Here is a 26571-nt window from a genome sequence, read left to right on the forward strand (position 1 = left end):
AACTTCTACAAAACAAAGAGCTGATATTTTAACAAAGTTTTTAAGTTCTGTGCAGCATAATTTTTTAGTAAATGAAATTGGTTTGGTTAATCCTTTTAGTAGTAGTTAATGATTTTTTTCGAATGTTAATTTTGAGGACGGGTGTTAAAAATATATGTTGATGTACAAACTTAACATTCATTGTTTTGCAGGCTTTAAAAGGTAAGTTAAGTTATTACTGATATGGTTATTTATTGAGTTATGGGTAGGTTGTGTATTGTGGATGATTCTTGTAGGTTGCAATGTATTTTCTTCTTGTTTGATTTTGGGTTGACACGCGTTTTGAAGAGATCCGTTTACCCGGGTACTTAAAGCATTAGACGAGGGTTGTAGCTGTCTCAATCGATTCATTTTTTCTTTAAACTCTATCAGACTTCCTCTCTCTCTCATTCTCTCTTCCGATATAGAACTAGGGTTTCTTAATTCGTTGTTGTTCTTGGTTCTTCTTGTAGATTAGGTTGAGTGATATACAGAGAGTAGATTAGGGTTATTGTAGTGAGGTTTTATATGTAAGTATGATTAAAACCATTTTTCCGTTTCTCTTCAAATGATATAATAGATGATAATGTTGGGAAAATTTGTTTGTGTGTTTTTTAAGACTTGATTATCACAATAAAAAGGTGTCTATCTAATTTGTGATGCATAAATAATTTTTTAACAACCAACATAACCATGAAAGTTCACTGACGGTAATTACCAAAGACATAAGCAACTAGGTGGTAGGGGTAGCGTGTGCTGCCCAGGGACGTAGCTAGTAGTACATAAGGTAGGTCCTAGGACGTATATTATCTTAATAGAAATATATATATATATATATATATATATATATATATATATATATATATATATATATATATGTGTGTGTGTGTGTGTGTGGAAAAAAAATTAGGAACCACCATGTTTTTGTCTAAAGAGTAAGTATATTTTACTCATTAATATTTTTTCCGTTTCATTTACATTAGAAACCATGTGGATTTTGGTTCTAGATTCGGCACTGATGCTACCCTTTATTTTCTATCCACATAATGAAAATTTTAACTTATATATATATATATATATATATATATATATATATATATATATATATATATATATATATATATATATATATATATATGGTCCGGTTCCGGTGAGGATGGCGAGGACTAACCATGGTGAATCAAGCTCATCAAGGGTATTAAGGTCCAAAAAATATAAATGGTCTGCTAATGTTGGACAACATACCTTGCTTTGATCATTGGGCTGGACTCTATAACTTTCGACGACGTCATTAGTTTTCTAGCTTTCAGGTCGACGACGTCTACGCCTCCAATCATCAAGCTAATCGAAGAACAACGACGAAAGCATGATTCTTTTGACTAGAATCTTTAATATTTGATTCAAATCATACGAAATTAGGTTACATTAAGATCAAAAAGATATCTTTTACTGATAATCATGAATTTAGGTTTCAAAAAACGAAAAAAATTTGCTTCGATCGTCATTCAAGTTCTTTTAGAATTTAAAATCAGGTTAAATTGAAAATATCATCGATTTCTACTGAAACTCTAAAATTTAGATTCACATAACACAAAATTATCTTTGAATCGAACTCAAAAAAGATACATTACTGTCGATTTGTAATGCTCTGTATCAAAACACGATAAATCAATTACGATTTTAACGAAATCATATATGAATTTGACATGATTAAATCTAGTTTTTTTGTAAAAGCTTCGATTTAAATTTCCATTCGCCGAGAGTTAAATACATTGCGAGTGAAAATACATGATTTATAACAAAATTTGTTCATATACAGAACTGTTTTAAGATTAGTTTAAAAATCGAATTTTTATTCATAAAAAACTTTAGATCATCGTAATTAATGTATGAAAAACATTTGTTTTCAATTTTTTATTGATAATATAATATGATGAGTGATATCGAAATTGACTAATACAAAAGGCTAATCAAATATAAACAATGATATATATAAGAATCATGTTAATATCAGGTTCTATGTTAATATTAGGTCAAAAATAAGTTATGTATCAAGATTTAGCAAATATAGAATGTACAATGTTTTATGAATTATTAACAATGGTTCTATGACAGCAAATAACAGATCATCATCAGGGAATGTTGAGTCTTCATCATATTCTATATGTGATCTAATTGTGAGAATAATTAATGCAAAAACATATTGGATCCCAGATGTAGATATGAGTCCTTATAAGGGACAAAATTTTCTTCCATTTGAAGATGGTTTAGAATTTTATAAAGAATATGCTAGGAAAAGTGGTTTTGAAACATGAATAGGATCTAAAAAGAAATTTGCATATGATACTCTAAAAGATTCAAACAACATAAAACGCGTACGGCCTTCTATTAGAGTAAACTGTGAAGCATATATGAGAACGAAGGTCAATAATAATAAAGTATGACAGATATATGATTTTAAAGAAGAACATACACATATAGTTGTTCATGTAGAAGATAAAATTCTTCTAAATTCTGAAAGAAGACTCACATTTTCACAAAAGAAAATCATATGTGATATGTCAAATGTGAGCATGGGACCAAGTGCTGCATATAAATACATGAAAGAGTCCAGGGGTGGCTTTGAAAATACTGGAGCTACAAGAATAAATACAAAAAAATTCAAAAGGAATTATATATAATTTATTAGAGAGAGAGATGCAAATTTTATGATAGACAAGTTGAAGAAGAAAAAAGATTATTTACAAGAATATTCATTTGACTATAATGTTGGAAGTAATGGAAAATCGACTGGATTGTTTTGAGCGGATGAAGACGCAAAACGAAACTATTATACCTTTGGAGATGTTGGTTTTGATGCAACTTACGAAACAAACAAGTAAGTAACTCCATAATTTACTTATATTTTTTAAATATTGAATTTACAAATATTAGAATAGTGGATCATTATTTTTATTTATAAAAATTTTCTATCATTAGATTTATTGAACATAAATTTTATAATAAAATTTTCCAAAATCAATTGAATCTTTTAATATAATTATAATTTGAATCATCATCTTTATACTCATTATTAATACAGAATCATTTTGGAAAATTTTAGATATTAATAATTTTTTTTATTGAATCATTGAATGATTATATTAAATTAGGTCAAATTTAAATAAAATAGTATGTAAGTCATTAAATTATATTTTTGAATCAATGTATTTAGAATCATTAATTTTATGAAATATTAATCTATCAAAAAGTAATAATTATATTTTTGAAATTCTATACATAAAAATAACTAGATCATTAATTTAATAATATTAAAATGCTAAATAAATAATTTGCATCATTACTAAAAAATTGAAATAAATAATTTGCATCATTACTAAAAAATTGAATAAATAAAATTGTCTTTTCTTTGTTTTACAGATATAGGATGATTTTTGTACCATTTACCGGTATAGATAATCACAAACGATGCATAACTTTTAGAGCTGGGTTACTTTCAAGTGAAAGCATTGAATCTTACTCATGGCTACTACATGCTTTTAAAAAAGCATTTCTCAAAGAGCCAAATGTGATTGTGATAGATCAAGATGCTGCAATTTTACATTCAGTATCAGCTGTATTCAAGAGTGCAAGACATAGATTGTGTATGTGGCATATATCTCAAAAATTTACTGACACAGTTAGTAAAAAATTATAAAATGTTTTTTTATTTAATATAAATGTTTTTTTAATTATATATATATATATATATATATATATATATATATATATATATATGTATACAATTGGGAAGTCATATGGCAAAAACAGATGTTCTAAAAAACTTGTGCGATCTAATGTGGAATGAAACAATACTCAAATAAGATTTTGAATCAACATGGAAGAACTTAATGGATGAGTTTCTCTTAAATAAAAACAATTGGTTTAATGAGATGTACAAAATGAGAGATTTATGGATTCTCGCTTATTTCAAAGAATGCAGATTCTCTGGATTGATGAGGACAACATCAAGATCTGAAGCTGAAAATTATTTCTATGGGCTACTCTCTAACTTAGATTTGCATTTGATTGAATTTTCAAATCATTTTTATACTGCATTAAAAGGACAAATATTCATTCAAAGAAAGAAAGATCATGATTCAAGATACACAAAATCGGATTTTAAAACTGGTGTTAGGTCAAAATTATGGTTTATACTTTGCTTTTCTAGGAAAATGTATTTTTGTGTCTTGGACCGTAAACATCTTGGTGTTTACGGCTGTATACGTGTTTACGGCCGTAAACCCATTTACGGCCCACGTTCTCCGGCCCATGTTTCCCTTGTATATATATAGGTGTTAGGGGTGAGGAGTAAGGATTGATGAACCCTAGAGAGCTTATGTGTGTGAATCTTGTATTTGGATCTCCATTCTAATCATAATATAATACAAGATTCATCATATTCTTCTTCTCATTCTCTTCTATTTTGATTTGACGTCATCTAATTGATTGGGATTCCGCACCATCAACTGGATCTGATTGATACACACGCAGACTAGGGACTTACAACTGGTATCAAAGCTTGGATTGTATCATTCAATTTTGTCAGATATGGAGCTTATTTGATCTTATTTTTGAAGGATTTTTGCGTTCTTGGATAGATCGTGGCAAAATAAAAGGGGGGGGGGGGGTTTGTTCTTCGCGTTTTTAATAAAAAACGAGTTTTTGATCGAGTTTTGGAGCAAAAAAGGGGCAAAAAACGGTGTTTTTAGTTGTAACCAGCGAGGGGGTGGCGGCGGCAGCTAGGGTTTCTGAGGAGTTTACGGCCAGAATCAGAGTATACGGCCGGAGTTTGCGGTCTTTGGTTTGCGGCCAGCACACACGTGTACGGCTCAGCAACCTCGCACCTCAGCTTCGCAGCAACATCCTCGCACGTGAAGATCTCGTCCTCGCCTCGCATCTAAGCAGCAACCTTCGTCCTCGCACATTAAAAAAATTAGAGGCGGAATTAGGGGTGTCGTGGTTCGAACACGGGCCTCTTGCTTCTTCTTTCCCCTTGCGCCTTACCAGTTGATCAACCAAGCATCTTGTTGCATTCCTTCCGATTTTAATTGAAAAACTCGCATTTTCGAACCCAGTTTCGCAAAATTGTCATTTTTAGCCCAAAATTCAAAACCTTTTATTTTAAAATTCCATTTTCAACCAAAAAATTTTAGTTTTTAAATTTTGACTTTTTACTTAAAATTTTGACTTTGACTTTTAAAATTTGACCTTTGACTTTAAACTTTGACTTTTTTGTTTAACCTTCAAATTTTCAAATTTAGCTTTTCGGTTTGACTTTTAAAGTTTGACTTTTTAAATTTGACTTTTAAGGTTGACTTTTGAGGTTTATAGTCAAAGGGTTTGGTTTTTAAGTTTGATTTTGGCTTATAGTTGTGCTTTTAATGGTTTTTAAGGTCAACGAGGGAAATAGAGACATGAAAGAGAATCGTCAGGATATGTTAAGACAAAATTTCAACATGTTCGATTATATCCCTGGAGAAACCCTGGAAACTCAGTTGCAGCGATTTACTACACTTACTACTGAGATGAATATAGCTGGGATCTTCTTGACTAAATCTGAGATAAGCAAAAAGCTACTGAATTCACTTCCGAAATCGTGGGATATGAATAGGGCCGGCTCAACCAGTTTGGGGGCTCTAAGCAACCAAAATTTTGGGGCCCTTTGACATTACTATACTTAATGTTATAAAGCCTCCTCCTTTATCTAGGCTTGGGACCGACAATAATAAACTAAAAAGTTTACAAATGGCGGAGTTAAATTTTTTTTTTATGTATATGTTTTTTGTGAATATATTTTATGACATAAAGTTAATTTTTCTAGCCTTTTTAGATGCAAATTCTTTAATAAAATTTTCATAATCAATTTCTTTTACTAAATGTTTTTCAATTGACAAAATAGCTAATCCATATAATCTTTGTTGTGACATTGTTGATCTTAAATAATTTTTTAACAGTTTTAATTTAGAAAAATTTCTTTCTGTAGAGGCAACAGTTACAGGAATAGTTAACATAATCCTATAGGCAACATATGCATTTGGAAAAGAACTAAATTTTTTAATGTAATAAAGTATATTAATAATTGTATCACGTTCTAAATGTATAATATGTCTTAAAAGTTTTAGTTCATTAAATAAATCTAAACCATCAATATCTAAGCTATCATCATGCTTTAAAGATTTTTCAAGATTTAAACAACGTTTTTTTAAAGTATTTTCATCAAATGATTTTAATTTTTCTATACTAAAGAGAAAACCAAAAATATTTTTGAACTCGTTAAATTGCTCAAATCTACTTTTAAGTGAAGTAATGGCTTTATCTACTACATATAAAAAGTAATCAGTTTTAAATAACTAGACAGGAGTTTTAATAGTTTCATTAGCAACATTTTCATCATATCGTCTATTTCTTTGAATGATACGTTTTTTACGAAATTCAGGTTTTACATTCATTTCTAATGCCAATTCTTTTGCATAATCTAAAGCTTCTTCAAATATGTTTTCTCTATATTCTTTAAAGAAACACAAAAGTCCATTTAGTTGATCTATAGCATCATCGATACACATATCACTTGATTGCAAGTTTTTACTAACAGTGTTAATAGCAAAAAAAACATCATACCAAATAATTATTCCTAATAAAAATTCATAGTTTTCAAGTTGATATGTAGCTAAACATTTAGCTTCACTTTTAATTTTTGGGTCTCCACAATTTTTAGATAAATGTAAAAGTGCTTTTCTTAATTGTGGTGCTTGAAATCTAATTGCTTTTACACTTTCTACCCTATTTTCCCAACAAGTTTGTGATAATGATTTAAGTGTTAGGTTTGATATATTATCTTGTAATATTTTCCACCTTTGAGTTGATGAAGCAAATATCGAATATATACGTTGTATAACTCCAAAAAATTCACTAGCTTTATCGCACGAATTAGCCATATCACAAATTACTAAATTTAAACTGTGACAACCACATGGAGTGTAGAATGCTCTAGGTTAATATCTAACAACCGTTTTTGTACACCTTGATGTTTTCCTTTCATATTTGATCCATTGTCATAACCTTGACCTCTAACATCATTTATATCTAGTCCTATATTTTTAATTCCTCAACTATTGCATCATATAAGCCTTTACCGGTTGTATTATCTACAATTAAAAATCCTAAAAAGTACTCCTTAACTTCAATTGGAGTTGTTGAAAGATCTAAACATCGTAAGATAATCGACATTTGTTCCTTATGACTTGTATCGGGAGTACAATGAAGTATTATTGAAAAGTATTTAGCCTCTTTTACCTTTTTAATTATTTTACTTTTAACTTCTTCTCCTAATAAACTAATAAGTTCATTTTGCATATTGTGTCCAAGATAATGATTATGAATTTCTTTGTCATTAATTCTCCTAATATGTTCTTGCATAATAAGATCAAATTCCACAATCATTTCAATTATAGTTAAAAAATTATCATTATTTTCTTCATAAATCTTTTCATTTGTTCCACGAAATGCTAAATTATTTTTTCCTAAGGTTTTTACTACAACAATGATTCTTATTAATACATTTTTCCAATGTTCTTTTTCTTTATTTATTTGTTCTTGGATTTGCTTATCAATTGTTTTATTATTTGCTAATCTAGTATCTAAGTCAATCCATGACCTCATATTGAGAATGTGTCCGTTACTTGCTTCGTGTCTTTTTAATATACTAGAAATATTATTCCAATCATTATTACCTTTATGTGCTAATGAACATGTAGATGCATTCACATTAAATAATTTACAACAAAAACAAAAAACTCTATCTACATCTATATAATAAACCAACCATGTTCGTTCGTATTTTTCTCCATTTGGTATTTTTTGCATGTAAAGAGATGTACTAAAGCTTCTTAAATGTTGATCTTTTGGAAATTTAAAATCATAAATCTTAATAGGACACTTTTTTACGATTAAATCTCTTAAATTAGTACTAATATTATTCCATCTACTTGGATCATATATGTTTAAAGGTGTGTTATCATTTTCATTATTAGTTTGTTCGTTATCAATTTCAATATTACTTTGTTCGTTATCATTTTCACTATTAGTGTGTTCGTTATCAATTTCAATATTAGTTTGTTCGTTATCATTTTCAATATTCGTTTGTTCGTTATCAATTTCAATATTAGTTTTTTCATTATCATTGTCAATATTAATTGGTTCATTATCACTTTCAATATTAGTTGGTTCATGATTATTATTATCAACATTATCTTGTTCTTGTTCGTTATCAACATTAGTTTGTTGTTGTTCATTATCAACATTTTTGTTTGTAGTTAAATATTTTAAAAACGACCCTTTTTGTTTATCTATAAAAGTTTCTTCTTGCATTTTTCGTTTCCTTTTTGAGGCACCGGATTCGTATTTTCTCATTGACATGATTATTAATTATTTGATTGATAATAACTACAACTATAGAGGATATGGATTAGGATTATACCGCCCCTGAGATAATGAAAAGCTCAAAAACAATGAAATCTGCCAAATCCGGAATGAGTTATTGGACATTCATTCCTGCACAGATCCACACTTAAGGATGAATAGAATATATAGGAAAAACCTGAAGGGTAAATAGTATTTTATAGATTTTTATATTGTTTACATGTTTTTCTTTTTCTAAAACATTTTTTAAATGCATTAAATTGAAAGTTGCTTGAAATGCAAATGAAAGATAAATATAAAAAATTAAAAATACAAACAATTGCATTATAATTTGGAATGATTGGAGCACCTCTTTCTTGAATCAATGCAAATGAAAGATAAATATAAAAAATTAAAATTAAAAACAATTGCAATAGAAATTGGAATGATTGGGACTACTTTTTGCCATTGGAATGATCAGGACCACTTTTTGCCATATTCTCATGCACTTTTGTTATTTAATTTACCAAACCACTAGCTTTCATCTGTAGAAAATTTCTAACTTTAACAAGTGAAATAAAGATTATTTAATACAAAAATCATGATTGAAAGTATATGGAAAACTCAAACAATTCCATCTCTAATATTATAAAGTAAACAACAAAAGTTCAAATGTATATTATAGTTTCTCACCATCGGCTAACCCTAATTAACTGGATATTAACCCCCAATTAGATAATCATAGATAATAAAAAAAAAATCAAAACTAATAAGTGAAAATACAAAGCATATTAATGCCGACTTACTGTTTCAATCATTCAATCACAACAGATCATCAAATCTGGAAAAACAAAGAATGAAGAAGGAATTAGAATTGAAGTCTAAAGATTGAAGAACAACAGCTTGCAGCGATTCAGCGAGACAACAACTCAAACAGAAGAATAGAAGAGACGATTGGAGAAGGGCATATAATTGAGAAGGAGAATGGAAAAAGAACGGAACTTTTATGCCGTATCCGTGTGAAGAATCCCTCTACACTTACGCCTGATTTTTTGGAAACTTTTACCTTGGATCAAAAGTAAAGGGGCCCCTTACAATTAGGGGCCCTAAGCCTTACCTTCACTTATAAAACATTAAGGCCGACCTGGATATGAATGTGGCTGTCATCAAGAAGACAAAAGATCTCAATCATCTTAGTCTTCCTGCTGTAGGTGAAGAACTTGACATTTTGAAGTGTGGAAACAATGAGTTCTGCAAACATTCTGGTCAATGAAGCTTCATGCTCTCAATCATGTGAAGCTACGATTAAATTTCTTCGTGAACATAATGATTTGCTCAAAAGGGAAGTCAAGGACCTAAAATACGAAGGATATCAACTTAGGAAAGGACAAAAACCCCTAAAGGCTGAATTAGAAAAAAAACCAAAGACTTTAGGAGGCTTCAAGAAGATTATAGCAACAAATGTGAAAATTATAACTATGTTAAGAGATAACCTGCTGAATTAACTGCTGAGCTTGACACATTAAAAGGCAAATATGAAACTGCAGATTTTGATTTTAGAAAATTTGATGTGTCAAGCGAAGTAGTCGTTAACATGATAGACCATTGTTTGCAATTTAAAAATAACCAACAAAAGGGTCTAGGTTATGATAGTGTTCCTCCACTTTTCAATCATAACTACACATCTATCCCTATGACACAAGAAGAAATTGACAAAGAGGCACTTCTTCATTATGGAAAACCATCTGGATTTGTGTCAGGAGGTATTCAGGTTGAAGATTCTAATGTTTCTACTTTATGTGCAGGTAAAGTAGTAGAAGATGAGAACAAGGAGAACACTACTGAACAAACCAACATCTCCTTGAACACTGAATCTGTTGCTTCGAACTTATTTGCTTCTGATTAACCTGCTGTTGAGAAATACAGGCCACCAATTCCGGTGAAACAGAGTGCCTGTTGTAACTGTGCGTGTGGGAAAAGCAAGAGACAAGGCATGAAGACGCCACCAGGGGTAGGAAGAAACAACTTCACAGTGAAGAAAAATACATGTTTTCACTGTGGAACACTTGGACACATTGCCAGAAATTGTCCTAATCGCGCATACATTCCTTACTACACTCGCGGCTGGCAGAACGCGCCAAGAGGGAGATACTCCAAAAGAAACATCTCAAGGTCACATTCAGACAATGATGACTAGAACGTGCAGAAAGCCAAGAATCAAACCCACAAGGCCAAGAATCTGAATCCCAAAGGCAAGAAGGGGATGCCCACCAAAGGCAAGAAGGGGATGCCAGCCATGAAGTCCAATCCAAGAGATGCTCCGGTGAAACCAAGATCGGCTAGGTCAAAGTCATCTTGGCGATCAGCTTCAAGCTCAAAATCAAGTACTGAGCCACCCATCGGATCGAAAATGAAGTGGGTTAAACCCAACTATAAATGGATACCAAAGGTTCAGTCTCCCAAATCACCTAATAACTCTAACGTTTCAACATCTTCTGTTTCTGATAAGCAGGATATGTCATGGGAGAGAGTACCATGAAAGGATGAAAAAGGTCAACCCAGATTCAGAATGGACTGGGCTCCAAAGACCAACTGATCCCGCTCTGTGTCGGAGCAGCTATGGAGGCATATCATCAGACTTCGGTTTGTTGGTAGTGGCTGTTCCAGGCACATGATAGGGGACATCTCTCAACTATACTACATTCAGAACTTTGTTTGAGAGTATGTGTCGTTTTGCGGGAAAGAAATAAAGGAAGGGATCACTCATGGGTTAATGCTTAACGACATGAAGAATTTTCGGATCTGTTCTGAGATTATGTGTGCTGTTCTCAAACCTTCTAGATGCAAACTCAATCGGTGACTTACGGTTTGCATTTTCTTCTCTATACTCCTGAGTTTATCTTAATCTGATTCATTTTAAATACAATCTTTTATAGTTTTTATTTGTAAGTATTATTTCGGAAGTGATATCAAAAAAGTGATAACGGGCAGTCTAAACCATGTGTAAGGGACTGAATCTGAATTGTCTAGACTCTGTGTTCAATGTGCTGGTAGGCACGAAGGATTTGACATTGTAGATTTAGATAGGATTGTTTGGACTGACCATATGACACTGGGGTAGAGTAAGAAATGAGATAAACATGGTAACCCACAGGATACACTAAATTAATACATATCTAGAACTGTGGCCCAACTTTTCCTTGATGTACGGACTTATATCCTTAATTCTGATTCTAATAAGGCGACTGGGGGGTTCTGATAAAGTAGGTCTGTAGGAAACCATTTTCTTGCTTTCTATTTGTTAGTTATATGTTGCTTCCTTTGTGTGATTGGAAGAGATCCGACCTGGAATGCAAAATATGAAACTTTATTTCTACGCACCTCTTTATCTATGAAATTCTTTCTATCTGTTAGTCATATGTTGTCCCCTCTACGTGATCGGAAGATCCGACCTGGGACACAGCATATGCAGACTACTATCTCTATATCCTTCTATCTCTGTTAGTCATATGTTGTCCCCTCTGCATGATTGAGATATATCCGACCTGGGACACAACATATGCATCTATCTCTAAACCTGACTTCCTCCTTAATAATTGTTTACTCACCTAAAGTAAGGAGTCCTTAGGAAGTTCTTGATAACCAGGGTATATCGGGAAGTGGGGAACACGTTCTAGTGCAACTAAAACTGAAACATTTAAAAGGTTGTCTGTAGATCTCGCTTCTTAATTTAAGTGGACAACAATACCCGCGGTCGTCGTCAGCTGAATGGTTTATTTAGAAAAATTTGTCGATATCTTTCGTGTTTAAGTGGACTACAATACTGGCAATTGACCAGATTATTCATGAAGGTGAAGGTACTAATAAAAAGAGTTCGGGCTGTCTCACAACTTTGATACCAAATATTTTTGTTTTTGTTAAATTTGTTCATAGTTTTCCTCTATGCACAAATTTAGGAGGGAGAATTAAAAAAATCAAAAATCAAACAAAAAATCAAAAAATTAAAAAAAATCAAACAAAAATCAGAAAATTAAAAAAATCCAAAAATAGTGTTATTTATGTTTTATCTCTTGTTCAGAAAAATAAAAAATATAAAAAATATTGTGTGCTAACTTTGTTTTTAGTTTAGTTTTGTTTTTATCTTTTAGTTTTGTTTTGTCTTGAAAAGTGATTTCAAGTATAGATAAGACTCATGGAGACTGTGTCGAAAATTTCTGAGCCAAAGCTTCATCCGTGAGCATCTAAGAATTCTCATTCGAAGGAGCAAGAAATGAAGATTATTCTTTCAAATTCAATCTTTTAACCCCAGAAGCAAGGTGAAGCTGCACTTGAAGATTATGTGACGGATTGCATTGAAGCCTCCTCAATCAGTCTACTACTATCTTGAACCTGTTGAAGTGATCCAGAAGATTAGTTCTCTCGGATAATCTCTCTGAAGATTCTCAAGCTGAAAGTGCTATCTTTCAAGAATCAGTATGTCAAGCCTCCTCACCCAATGTGCGTTTAATGCCAAATTTTTGAAGAAAAGCTCAACTGCTCAAGATGAAGTCAATTATTGAAGATTCATATGTTCATCTTGAAGTTGTGAAGAATTTGAAGATAAATGCTGAAGCCAATCTTACAATGAAGATGAACAAGAAAAGCCAATTACTTTTTAGGGGGAGCTTGTTGGGTCAATCAAGAAAAGAAAGCTATAAACCAAGGGGGAGATTGTTAGGTCAAAAATATGGTTTATACTTTGCTTTTCTAGGAAAATGTATTTTGTGTCTTGGACCATAAACATCTTGGTGTTTACGGCCGCATATGTGTTTACGGTTGTGTTTACGGTCGTAAACCCATTTACGGCCCATGTTCTCCGGCCCATGTTTCCCTTGTATATATATAGGTGTTAGGGGTGAGGAGTAAGGATTGATGAACCCTAGAGAGCTTATGTGTGTGAATCTTGTATTTGGATCTACAATCTAATCATAATATAATACAAGATTCATCATATTCTTCTTCTCCTTCTCTTCTATTTCGATCTGACATCATCCAATTGATTGGGATTCCTCACCATCAATTGGAAATGATTGATACACAAGCAGATTGGGGACTTACAACTAGATTGAAACTTGAAGTTGAAGCAGTTGAATTCTTCACAAGAAATGTTTTCTTTGATATTCAATCAGAGATTCTTGCATCAATAATTAGTTTCATGTCAATAATATTAGAAGAATTTGAAGAATTGAAAACATTCACAATAAAAGATATAGACAACCATCCAAAACATCATGGCCAGTTTGAGGTACATTATAAATTACAATTATATTACACCGATTATATTAACTTATATTGACTATTTAGATTTTTTTAATCGTTAAACTTTTTAAATTAGATCAAAAGCTTCTTTGTTCTTGCTTCAAATTTGAATTGACATGAATTTTATACAAACACTATTTGTATGTTTTAAGAATGGAAAGTGTGGAGAGTTATCCAAAAGCATACTTGACAAAAAGATGGACACACGATGTGGTACCACAATATACGAATACTTATAAGATACCAAATGTCCATACAAAAGAAAAGAAAGAAGAAATTCAGTCTGTTATACAGGAATTAGAATTTGCTATGGAGTTCTGCATTGATAGGCTGGTGAACGATTTTGACAAATTGATATTGTTTAGAGATGAAATGAATGAGAAGATGAAAAAGGTTGACAATGAAACAAAAAATACAAAATCAATGAAAAACTCATAATTAGTGAGACTTTGATGGGTATCGAACAAAAGGAGAAAGTAAACAGATTACCTCCTAAATTAATCAATAACAAAGGTGTTTGAAAAACTAAGAAATGAATGAAGTGGAAGAAGGACATTGCTGCTGAAACAGCAAAGAAGGATGGGAGAAAATTTCATAAATGTGGTAAATACATAAAATACTGCACAAGTGAAAAAACATGATGCACATAATTGCCATAAATTCGCAACAAAAGAAGCGAGATCTAATGTTTGATAGACATTAAATTTATTTGATATATTTTTAACAAAAGAACTATATACTGATTAATAAGTTTGTTTGATGTTTTAAATAAAATAATGTTCTAAATATTAAGTTCTTAATCATTTTACCCTTATATTTTTGATGCAAACAATTTGATTCAAATATGAGTTATAAAGTAGTTGATAAGTTTGTTTGAATGTTTAAATACAATAATGTTCTAAATGGTAATATCTTTCTAAATCTTTTGATATTTATATTTTAGATGCAAAAATGTTGATCCAAAATTGTAGACAATTTTTTTTTAATAAGATCTGAAATTTGATTCACAAAAATAAACAATTTTGCTTCATTAATTTGCGAATGAAATATTTTAATAAAAATATTTGATAGTTTGATTAAAATGATGTTCAAAATAGCAAGTTCTTTTTGATTCTTTATACATAAATAAATTTCTGGTGCAAATTTTTTGATCCAAAATATTATTTATATGTTTTTAATAAGATTAAAATTTTTATTCAAATAAATATACAATTTGCTTTAAATTAAATGGTGTTATAAATGATAATTTCTTTTTGAATCTCTCTATATTTCTTTTCAAAAACTTTGATCTAAAAAATAAATAGTTATTTAACATAAAATTTATTAAAGATTAAAAAAATATTAGTGGAATAAGAGCAATTTTGGTTCATGACTTTCTACATCACACGTCATTATCAAACATACTTATAAAGCTAACATTTTTTCTTTAATGTCATGCATTTGAAACCCCCATTCTTTTTTCCTTTCACCACATTCATTTGAAACTCCCATGACTTTTCAATTTCTTTATAATAATAATTATAATTTGGTAATTAGGTTAAATAAATATCAAATCTAAAGTGTATTCATATATAAACTAAATTTCAATATTAAAATAATATCTTTAATTCTACTTATAAAACTATGTTTTTTTTTTTTAACTTTTAACATATTATACTTAATTTATTAGTTTTAATATATTGTTGGATGTAAACCATTATCATTTTAAAGGTATAATTTTTGAACAATTTGTATAAAATACTTAAAATATTAATTAAAATATAACATTATAGGCTCAACTTAAATATAAATTTTATTTAACTTAAACAACCCAAATATTATTTTATAAATAGTTAAAAGTGATAAATTGTAGTGTCTTTCTAATAATGATTGTAAGTTGGTTAATAAGGTTAAATAAATATCAAACCTAAAGTGTAATCATAAATAGACTAAATTTCAATTTTAAAATAATATCTTTACTTCTATTTATAAAGTTATGTTTTTAAATTTCAACATATTATAATTAATTTATTAGATTTAAAATGTTGTGGCATGTAAACCATTATCAGTTTAAAGCTACAATCTTTGAACAATTTGAACAAAATGCTTAAATTGTTAATTTAAATATAACATTACAGTGTCAACTTAAATATAAATTTCAGTTCCACTAAAAAACAAAATAATATTTTGTAAATAGTTAAAAGTGATAAGTTATAGTGATAAATGGAAAAACTAAATTGTAATATCAGTTTAACTATTTCCTAAATATATGTATATAATCGTTAAAAAATTTCAAATAAGTAGCTTAAAATAACTTATAATAACAATAGTTAAAAATAACTCTATATAAATGATTATATTGTTACCTTTAAAATCAAAAAATAATGTTTGATGTTTTAAATAACTATAACGATATAAATTAAAACATTAAACAAATAAATTTTAAAAAATTAGTTAAAAATAACAACTATAAATTATATTAAACCATATATAATATTTAATTTTATTGATGTGTAACTCACGAGTAAAAGTCATTCAAACGATTGAGATTATGACGTTATAATAGATTTATATATTATCATATAATTCAAAATAATCAATATACTATATCAAATTAATATACGAATTATTATATCAAATTTAACAACAACGTTAGTGTTATATTTTAAAATATATATATATTTGTAAAGACTTCAACTATATAGGTGTTTCTGCGCATTACAATGTAAACTCAAATATAAATTTCAGTTCCATTTAAAAAAACTAAAGAATATTTTGTAAATAGTTAAAAGTGATAAATTATAGTGATAAAAGCAAAAACTAAATTGTAATCTCAATTTAACTAAAATATTTCTTAAATATATTTTTATAATTGTTAAAAGTTTCCAAATAAGTAACTTAAATTAACTTACAATAACAACAATTAAAAACAACTCTATATAAATGATTATATTGTTAGCTTTAAAATAAAAAAAAATAATGTTTGATGTTTTAAATAATTATAATGATAGAAATTAAAACATTAAGCAAATAAAATTTAAAAAACTAATTAACAATAAAAACAACTATAAATAACATCAAATCATATGTTATATTTAATTTCATTCATGTGTAACTCGCGGGTAGAAGTCATTCAAGCGATTGAGATTACGAGGTTATAATAAATGTATATATTATCATATAATTCAAAATAATCAATATATTATATCAATTTAGTATATACAAATTATTATATCAAATTTAACAACGACGTTACTGTCATATTTAAAAAATCATATATTTGTAAGGACTTCAACTAGATAGGTGTTTCTGTGCAACGCGCGGGCATTCACCTAGTACACTTATAAAGCTAGCATTTTTTCTTTCACTACATTCATTTGAAACTCTCATTCATTTTTCCTTTCACCACATTCATTTGAAACTACCATGACTTTTCAATTTCTTTCTAATAATGATTATAAGTTGGTCAATAAGGTTAAATAAATATAGTCTAAAGTGTAATCATATATAAACTAAATTTCAATATTAAAAGAATATATTTTCTTCTACTTATAAAGTTATGTTTTTAACTTTTAACATATTATACTTAATTTTATTAGGTATAATATGTTGTTGTGTGTAAACCATTATCATTTTAAAGCTACAACTTTTTAACAATTTGTATAAAATACTTAAGTTGTTAATTTAAATATAACCTTACATAATCAACTTAAATATAAATTTTAGTTCAGCTTAAACAACCTAAAGAATATTTTGTAAATAGTTAAAAGTAATAAATTATAGTGTATTTCTAATAATGATTATAAGTTGGTTAATAAGATTAAATAAGTATCAAACCTAAAGTGTAATCATAAATAAACTAAATTTCAATATTAAAATAATATTTTTACTTCTACTAATAAAGTTATCTCTTTATCTTTTAATATATTATATTTAATTTATTAGATTTAATATGTTGTTGTATGTAAACCATTATCAAATTAAAACTATAACTTTTAAACAGTTTGGACAAAATACTTAAATTGTTAATTTAAATATATCATTACAGGGTCAACTTCAATATAAATTTCAGTTTCACTTAAAAAACCAAAAGAATATTTTGTGAATAGTTAAAAATAATCAATTATAGTGCTAAATGCAAAAATTAAATTGTAATATCAACTTAACTAAAATATTTCCTAAAGATATTTTTATAATCGTTAAAAGTTTTCAAATAATTAGCTTAAAATAACTTACAATAAAAATAGTTAAAAATAACTATATATATATATATATATATATATATATATATATATATATATATATATATATATATATATATATATATATTGTCACCTTTAAAATCATAAAAAATTGTTTGATGTTTTAAATAATTACAATGATAGAAATTAAAATATTAAGCAAATAAATTTTAAAAAATTAATTAATAATAACTACAACTATAAATAACATTAAACTATATATTATATTTTATTTTACTCATGAGTAACCTGCGAGTAGAGGTCATTCAAAAGATTGAGATTATGCAGTTTTAATAAATGTATATATTATCATATAATTCAAAATAGAGAAAATTACATGAATGGTCCCTATGTTTTAGAGTAATTTACGTGTTTGGTCCCTGACTTAGTTTTTTTAACTCAGAAGGTCCCTACTATTTGTTTTTGTTACGCACTTGGTCCTGTCTTACCTAAAAAGACTATTTTTTCCTTTATTTTTTAATTTATTTAAATAAACACACCCCAACCCCATCCATTCACCTTACCTGACCTACCCCATAGTTTTTCCCTATTTAAATAATAGTCTTTTTAGGTAAGAGAGATACCAAACTCATAACAAAAACAAACAGCAGGGGCAAAGTGCGTAACAAAAACAAATACCAAGGACCTTCCGAGCTAAAAAAATAAGTTAGGGACCAAGCGCGCATATCACCCCAAACCATAGGGACCATTCGTGTAATTTACTCTTCAAAATAATCAATATATTATATCTCCTTAGTATACGAATTATTATATCAAATTTAACAATAACATTATTGTTATATTTAAAAAAAAACATGTAAAGATTTCAGTTATATAAATGCTTCTGCGCAACGCGCGGGCATTCGCCTAGTTTAATATAATGTAAGGAATTTAATTTATAAAATCAAAATAAAAGTTTGAAACAATGAAATTGCATCATCAAACTATGAATAAAATATGGTTAAAAAACATACAATTTTGAATTAATTATAATAGTATTTATCTTTAAAACACACTGGGCAATAAACAAAACTTAAAGACCTGGACACTTTTATATTTGGACACTTTTATACTTGGACAAGGCTTAAAAGCCTGTTGGGTAACATACTAACGTACATAAAATTTTTCTATGTTATTTTTCTTAGACTAAGAAAGTATTTAAGAAAGTATTTGACTTAAAGTGTCCCTGAATTCTCTTTAACATGATGTCTCCACGAGAAAAATAACAGTATCATATTATCATATGTGATATCGGAATAAAGAAATATTTGTTAATATCAAGCATATTTTTCTGAATAATTTGAACCAAAAACATTATAAAACACAATTTTGTATCATATCATAAGTGGATCATAGATTACCATATAATAATGATCATTCAAAAAAATATATGATAAGTTATAAAACAAACTTGAAGATCGATCAGATCTTTGTAACAGGTATTGCGATGAACACAAAAACAATAAATCACAAGTGGATCAAAATATGTCGAATGATTAGATCAAACAATCCTCAGCAGAGCTCGACTAAGAACTTCCGCTGTAAAGGACTTTAGGGTTACAAGAACGATAATAATAAACTTGCTGAATAAAACTCTGATCGTTCTATTCTATCATTTTTTTCTAAGATGCATGCAAGCACCTTTATTGATACTAAACCCTACTAAACTCACGGATGGACAGGACCATACCGGAGATACAAAATGGACTAGCTAACGAGCCCAATAGACGCAATACTTAACACAAAACATGACCCAACAATCTCCCCCTTTGCGTCAAATTGGAGCGAGACTACTTCTTCTTCTTACTTGGGCTGGCAGCGGGAACTTTCTTCGTAGTATCAAACAGACGTGAGATTAGAGCGAGAATAGTCTGTCTGAACCGAATGTACCACTGTATCATGTCATCAAAGTACTTGACATCATCCGCTGTGTTCTGCTTGCATCTGTGGATGATCCCCAAAACGTGCTCTAAACAGGCAGTAGTGTAGAGGTGTTTGTCAGCCAAGGCGAAAAGACATTTCTGTCCTTCGTTCCTGGTAAACATGAACGAGTTCCTTCTTGAGTCAATCTTGCCCATCTGCATTTGGTTGATATCATTGGCAGAACCAACAGGAGATATTGTAGGTTTCTTCTTAAATACGCTCATAATCTCCTGATCCATCAATGCAACTTCCATGATGTAGCACACGAGCATCCTCTTGAAATGGTCGATGATCGGACCGTATTCAGCTTCGTTGGTGAGGAGGATGTTGTGCAAGATAATCCAATCATGGGGATTAAGGTTGGGAAGATCTGCAAGGGAAATATCATGTTTAGTTTTGGCAGATCCCCGAAGTACCTTGAACCGAATGTTGATGAAGTTCCCTTCACTATACAGCTTCAAGACCCGAACGTTGACAATTTTCTAAGCGCTCCAAGTCTGATATTGGGGTTGAGCAGCCTTCAGATAGAAATTGATTAAATCCCGATCAACCTGTGGATGAGGATGAGGGATCTCTGCAACGTTGGAAAAGGCATGAAAGATAAAAGCCTTTCGGGTCAATGGCATGTCGAACTGTGAGTCGACAGTGTTGGACCGATCTAAAGAGATCACAGGTTCGGGCCACAAGATACTCGGTGTGTCAATGGCTTCTTTAATCATCCTCTCGAGAGTCCAAGCAGGAAAAAGAGTTTTCCAACTCTCAAGAAGGTCGTGGGCTTCCTTCTGTTTTCGTTCGGCTTCTTCAGCCTCTCTTGCCACACGAGCACTGATGTCAGCCTCATTGTTTCGACTTTTTCGCTTCAACAAGTCAGCGATTGTCTCTTTATCTTCATCTTCTTCCTCCTCAGCAATCTTTTTGCCTTTGTCTTTCACACCAGAACCGGAGGCTTGGCCTACTGGAGGAGGTTCGGTAGTGTGAGTTGTTGTTGAGGTACGAGGTGGTTGAGACATTGTTTCCTTCTCTCCCCCTTGTTTCGGAATGGACACGAAATCAAGGAGCACTTCGATTTTACTGAGTAGGGCGAGGGCGGGAGCGAGCTTCTCTGCAAGGTCACGCCTCACAGTGTAGTTAAGAATTGGATCATGTGCTTTTAGAATGTTGGAGATGGCAGAGTGGACATCCGAAACACACGATTTTATCACCTCCCTTTCAGACCGAAGAGAGTCAATCTCCTGTTGAGAGTTGGAGAGTTGAATGCTCTTGACCTTCAGAGCGGTGGTCTTCCTGGCTAGAACATCCATAAGAGAGTTCTCGGCAGCCAAATCTTCTTGAAGCTTGGAGAGACGTTCTTTAATGGTTGTTCGGAAAGCTGAGTTGTCGTCAGAAATTGTTTGACGAAGAGAAGCGAAGGACTTCAACTCAGTTGTGACTGATGTTGCCAGCTGGTGGACAATAGGTTCCAGCTTAGTCTTGGCAGCATTGGAACTCTCCTGTAAAGACTTCAACAGGGTAGAGGCATCAGTAAATAGTATATCGACTTTTTTGGTCACTGCCTGACAGGCTTTGGTAGAGGCATCTATGGCGGTAGTTGCAGAAGCAAGGGAATCTTGTTGACCTATGGAGAAAGCATCGACAATTTTCTGAACTGCAGCTTCAGATAGGGATGACTGAGATGTAGAAGAGGAGGCGATGAGCAAATCAATCTTGTCATGGAGCTCCTGGAGATGCCTTTTAGTGACAGGAGCGTCGTCATCGTCATTGCTTTGAACTTGAAACGGGATATAGTAGACCGAGTCAAAAGTAATATTCTCCCCGCCAAGGAGAGGTTCTTCTCCCTCTAAAGCATGACCAGGAGAAGGTGGTGGTGGTGAAGCTGGTGGTTCGGTAGTATGGGTAGGTTCGGGTTGGGTTGTTTCGGGTGTAGGTGTAGGTTCGGGTGCTGGGGTGGTTTCGGGTGCTGGGGTGGATTTGGGTGCGTCAGTATGAACACCCATATCAGATACATTGGTTCTAACATCTGAAGTGGTTGTTGTGGTTGCTTCGGTGAATGTTGGTGTAGGTATTGGGACGGAAGTGGGTGGTATTTGAGTAGTGGAAGTTATTAGGGGAATAGAAATATGAATGGTTTTAGGTGGAGAGGAAATTGGAGAATTAGAGACATGAACTTCAGGGGTTGGAGATCTGGGTGGAGTGTTGCCACGTGGAGAGTCATCAGAATCTGAACTCTCACCCTCAAATTCGCTTGAGGAGGAAGCAATAACCAGCTTTCGCCTCTGCTGAGTTTTTCTCCTCTTCTGCTGTGGAGACTGAGCAGCCCTGGTGGGTTTCCTCTTCCTTGGAGACGGGCCTTTTGCCCCCTTGGCCACCTATTTTCCCTTATCAGCCTTCTTGCCTCTTGGAGCAGGCTTGTCAGCGTCATGTATGGATTTCAGCATTTCCGGAGTAAGATCCCTCGGACCCAAACACTTGAACTCCTTGTACGTTCTGATAATCCGGCTATCAGCAGGAACATCCCCATACATGGTTTCCGGAATAGAACCGTTGAACGGAAACTTTGAAGTGTCCGACACAATGATCTTCGTGGTATGAAAGATACCAATCGAAGACATTGGAGCACCAGCGACAATGGGGACGTGGTACTTGTCCATCACCCATTTCGTGATAAAGGTCCAGAACCTAGCATACGAAATCTCTGAATGTCTGGAAGTAGAGGAGAGACTCTGAATGAGTTGTTGCCACAGAACGGACCCGTAGTCCATGTTGATGCCATTGTAGATCCCATACATTATGGAGAGAAATAAACGGCTAGCTCCATCAGATCCGGCACTTCGTTCAGATAAGCCCTTGAACAAAACCGTGAACATCCCATTCCACTGTGGAGGTAGGCACGACTTCTTGAATTTTGTCACCGTAGTAAGCACCTCCGTGTATCCCATGTTGTAGAACATGTTGAACAAATGATCCATAGGGATGGATTCTGGCTTGACCCTAGAAGAATCCACGTCAAACCCTAACAGTGAACAGAACCGCTGCTTTGAAATCAACGCCTTGTGCTCAAAGACATCAAAGAAGATTCTGTCAACGACCTTGTCGTAGTGAGCAGTTGCAAAGATCTGTGACAGGAACTCCATCGGAACAGTTTCAGCCCTGGTAAGTGCAGGAGCGATTGGAGAAAACTTCAGAAACTCGGTGATGGGGAACATGAATGCGTCGTAAGCTTGAGGGGTTAAATCGATGATCAAGCTTTGCTGTGGGCGAATGGGCAAAATGTGGGATGTTGCGTGAACTGAGGAAGAATCTGCCATTGCTTGAAGAAAGTGGAGAAGATGATGAACAGTAAAAGGTTAAGAGTTTCTGGCTCTCTGGAAATATGGGCATGGTAAAGAGGTAAATGGTGGATTATGTTGCCTTTTATACTATGGGTTAAGGAGAGAGAAAGATCTTCCCAAATCTTCGATTGAAAAACGAAGGGTTTTTCGGAGTTGACTGATGCGTGACAGTTGGGGTAGCCGATGATCACGCATGAGAGAGAATGTCAGGCCCCTAATAACACGCCTTCCCATCAGGCGCCGTTTGGAGACGAAACGGTTCAGATTCGCACGCTTCCCTCTTGCGCCGTTTGAAAGCAAATCGATTAGACTCCCGCCTGAGTCATCACGTCGTCATCTTATCCCTTTAAATTGTAACGGCATCTTTTTAAAAATGCTCCCACATGGATTAAAATTAACCACAACCTTTAATCAACCGTCAATCCAATTGAAATGCCTTGTAATTAAGAGAACCTGAATTTTTGGAAAATCAAAGATTTTCATGCTTAGGGTGTAAAAGAAAAGAAATAAAGCAACACTTTTGGGAAAATATGTGATGTTAATAAAGACACGAAACAAATGATCCCGGGCACGAATCTCTTCCTTCAAAGTCAAGAGAGACCTTAAAGTGTTTGTGTGGTTTCCCGTTGAATAACGATCAGACACTTATTAAGAAGTGTAGAAAGGCTTCTTTTAATTAGGCTTATGATGGTGGCTATCACTTCGATTCAAAATTCCTAATCTTGATATAAGACAGAAATCGAACGAAGTACTTGTGAGACCGTTGTAGTCTATTGAACAAGTAGGTTGGAGATAATTTAATTTGGCTAGGAAATTTATAAAATCTCAACAAAAATTAAAACTGGATCCCAAGGGAAGAAATGTTATTGGTTTTAACAATTTCATAGGAATCACACAAAAGAAACTTTTTGAGATTTCATGGAGGTACGTCCGTCAATTCATTAGTGAAAACTAGAGCAAATTAATTGTTCATTGTCAATTTGTATTGGGTATTGAATTTTGGGTTTCACTTAGCTCGTAGTGGCACGAAACTAAGATCATAAACATAGAAATTGTGTAACCATAAACCTCAGTGGTAATTTCTGAGAGTCTCAAGGGTTACGTTTGTGAAGCGAATATGATGGAGCAATGCAATGTAGATGGTGTAAAGAAATCAAAGTACCTCTGCTATAAACAAATAGGACCAAACAGAAACTCATATCTCATGTGAGAAGAGAGTTAGGTAGCTCATGATTAGAATAAATAAGAAAGCCTAATTGGGAAGACAAGGTTTGTTTATACCAAGTTAGTAAGGCTTATTATTCAGAATCAGGTGAGGCTTTGGACACATACAGCAACATGCTTCTAGGGACACTTAGCTAATGAAATTATATATACCCACGAGAAAAAAATTAAAAATAAAAGCCAAGCTAAATATAAAAAATAAAATATTTTTGGAGTTTTTGAATTTATGAAAAAAAAATATTTTTGGAATTTTTTTTTTGATAAAATAAATAAAAAAAATAAAACACAAAAAAAATAATTGGAATTTTTGAGAAGATAAAAAAAATAAGACACACAAAAAAAAAATTTGAACCGAACCCGAGCGTTCGATGTATTTCGGTTGAGAAAAACTTTGGAACCGAACCCGAGCGTTCGGTCTATTTCGGGTGAGAAAAAGTTTGGAACCGAACCCGAACGTTCGGTAGATTTCGGTCGCCAAAGAAAATAGATTTGAAAAAGAGAATGACTTTGACAATAAGAGAAATGAATTTAAAAAATTTATACATAAGATCTACAACCAAGGAAACTACCTTTGAGTGATGAGCGAAAAGCAGATAATGCAACCGAACCTGAGCGTTCGGTTCATTTCAGTACATTAGCACAAGACCCGAACTTGAACGTTCGGTCTATTTCGCTTCTTGCTTTTGAGCTTGAGAGGTAATTTTTGGTACTGACTCCGATTCCATCATACCTAGCCCTTGTAGTATTTTGTTAAAAGATGCTTCAGGAAGAGCTTTGGTAAAGATGTCAGCCAGTTGATCAGTGGTTCGAACAAAGTGTATTTCGACGTTCCCATCTTCCACATGATCCTTAATTAAGTGATACCTCAGTGCTATGTGCTTAGTCTTGGAGTGTTGTACTGAGTTATGACAGATCCTAATTGCACTTTTAGAGTCGCAATATAGTGGGATCTTTTTCATATTGAGTCCATAGTCCCGGAGTTGGCTTTGGATCCAAATCACTTGAGAAGTACATGAGGCAGCCGCGATGTATTCTGCTTCAGCGGTAGACAGGGATACACAAGTTTGTTTCTTTGATTGCCAACTAACCAACTTCCCGTCAAGGAATTGGCAGCCTCCAGTGGTGCTTTTCCTGTTTAGTCCACAACCTCCAAGGTCTACATCTGAGTAGGCTTGAACGAAAAAGCCTGAGTTGGATGGATACCATAGGCCTAAAGAGGTAGTTCGCTTGAGATACCGGAGTATGTTCTTCACTGCAAGCATGTGAGCTTCACGAGGATTTGCCTGAAATCTAGCACAGTAACAAATAGAAAACATTATATCAGGCCTGCTAGCAGTAAGGTACATTAAAGAACCTATCATTTGGCGATATAGCATAATATCGACTGCTGGTTTATCCAAGGATGGAGGGAGCTTGGTGCCGAACGCCATTGGAACTTTAACCTTTGAGTCTCCCATCATGCCAAATTTAGCAAGGAGAGTCTTTGTGTAAGCTTCCTGGTTAATAAAGATGCCTTCGGGTCCCTGTCTAATATTTAAACCAAGGAAAAAGTTAATTGGACCCATTGAGCTCATTTCAAATTTAGTCTCCATCAGCTTTCTGAATTCAGCCGTTAAGCTAGGATTCATTGAGCCAAAGATGATATCATCGACATAGATTTGAACAATCATAAGGTGGTTACCTTCCTTCTTACGAAAGAAGGTTGGGTCAACCGAACCTTGTTTGAATTTGGACATCTTTAAAAACTTGGTTAGCGTCTCATACCAGGCCCTTGGTGCTTGTTTCAGTCCATATACCGCTTTGTCCAGAATATAACAATGATTGGGGTATTTTTCATTGACAAATCCAGGTGGTTGCTCTACGTACACCGTTTCTTCGAGTTCTCCATTTAGAAATGCGCACTTTACTTCCATTTGGAAAACCTCAAAGTTCTTATGTGCAGCATAGGCAAGAAATGTTCGAACATATTCCAGCCTAGCCACAGGAGCAAAAGTTTCCTCATAATCGATTCCTTCCTCCTGGCAGTATCCTTTCACCACTAGACGAGCTTTGTTTCTTATCACATTGCCTTCCTTATCCATCTTATTTCTAAAGACCCATTTGAGACCAACAACCGAGGC

The 26571-nt window shown here is 32.4% G+C and overlaps 1 protein-coding gene across 1 annotated transcript; it reads right to left on the reverse strand.

Annotated features, from left to right (window-relative positions):
- Positions 1–6410: 6410 nt before the first annotated feature.
- On the reverse strand, positions 6411–8475 carry LOC128128087 (uncharacterized). The gene is made up of 2 exons (XM_052766889.1): positions 7883–8475; positions 6411–6645 (listed from the first exon to the last, which is right to left on the reverse strand). The coding sequence occupies exons 1-2, from the start codon at positions 8473–8475 to the stop codon at positions 6411–6413; spliced, it is 828 nt and encodes a 275-aa protein (XP_052622849.1).
- Between the last annotated feature and the right edge of the window lie 18096 nt (positions 8476–26571).

The sequence above is a fragment of the Lactuca sativa genome, chromosome 1 (genome assembly GCF_002870075.4).
Source record: "Lactuca sativa cultivar Salinas chromosome 1, Lsat_Salinas_v11, whole genome shotgun sequence".
Lineage (NCBI taxonomy): Eukaryota > Viridiplantae > Streptophyta > Magnoliopsida > Asterales > Asteraceae > Lactuca > Lactuca sativa.

What these genes read in the sequence shown, in the direction of transcription:
- LOC128128087 (XM_052766889.1), bottom strand. Translation starts at nt 8,475, where the DNA reads ATGTCAATGAGAAAATACGAATCCGGTGCCTCAAAAAGGAAACGAAAA. An exon ending in GAAAAATACGAACGAACATG is followed by an intron (nt 6,646 to 7,882) that starts GTTGGTTTATTA and finishes TAACACTGTTAG; the next exon opens with TAAAAACTTGCAATCAAGTG.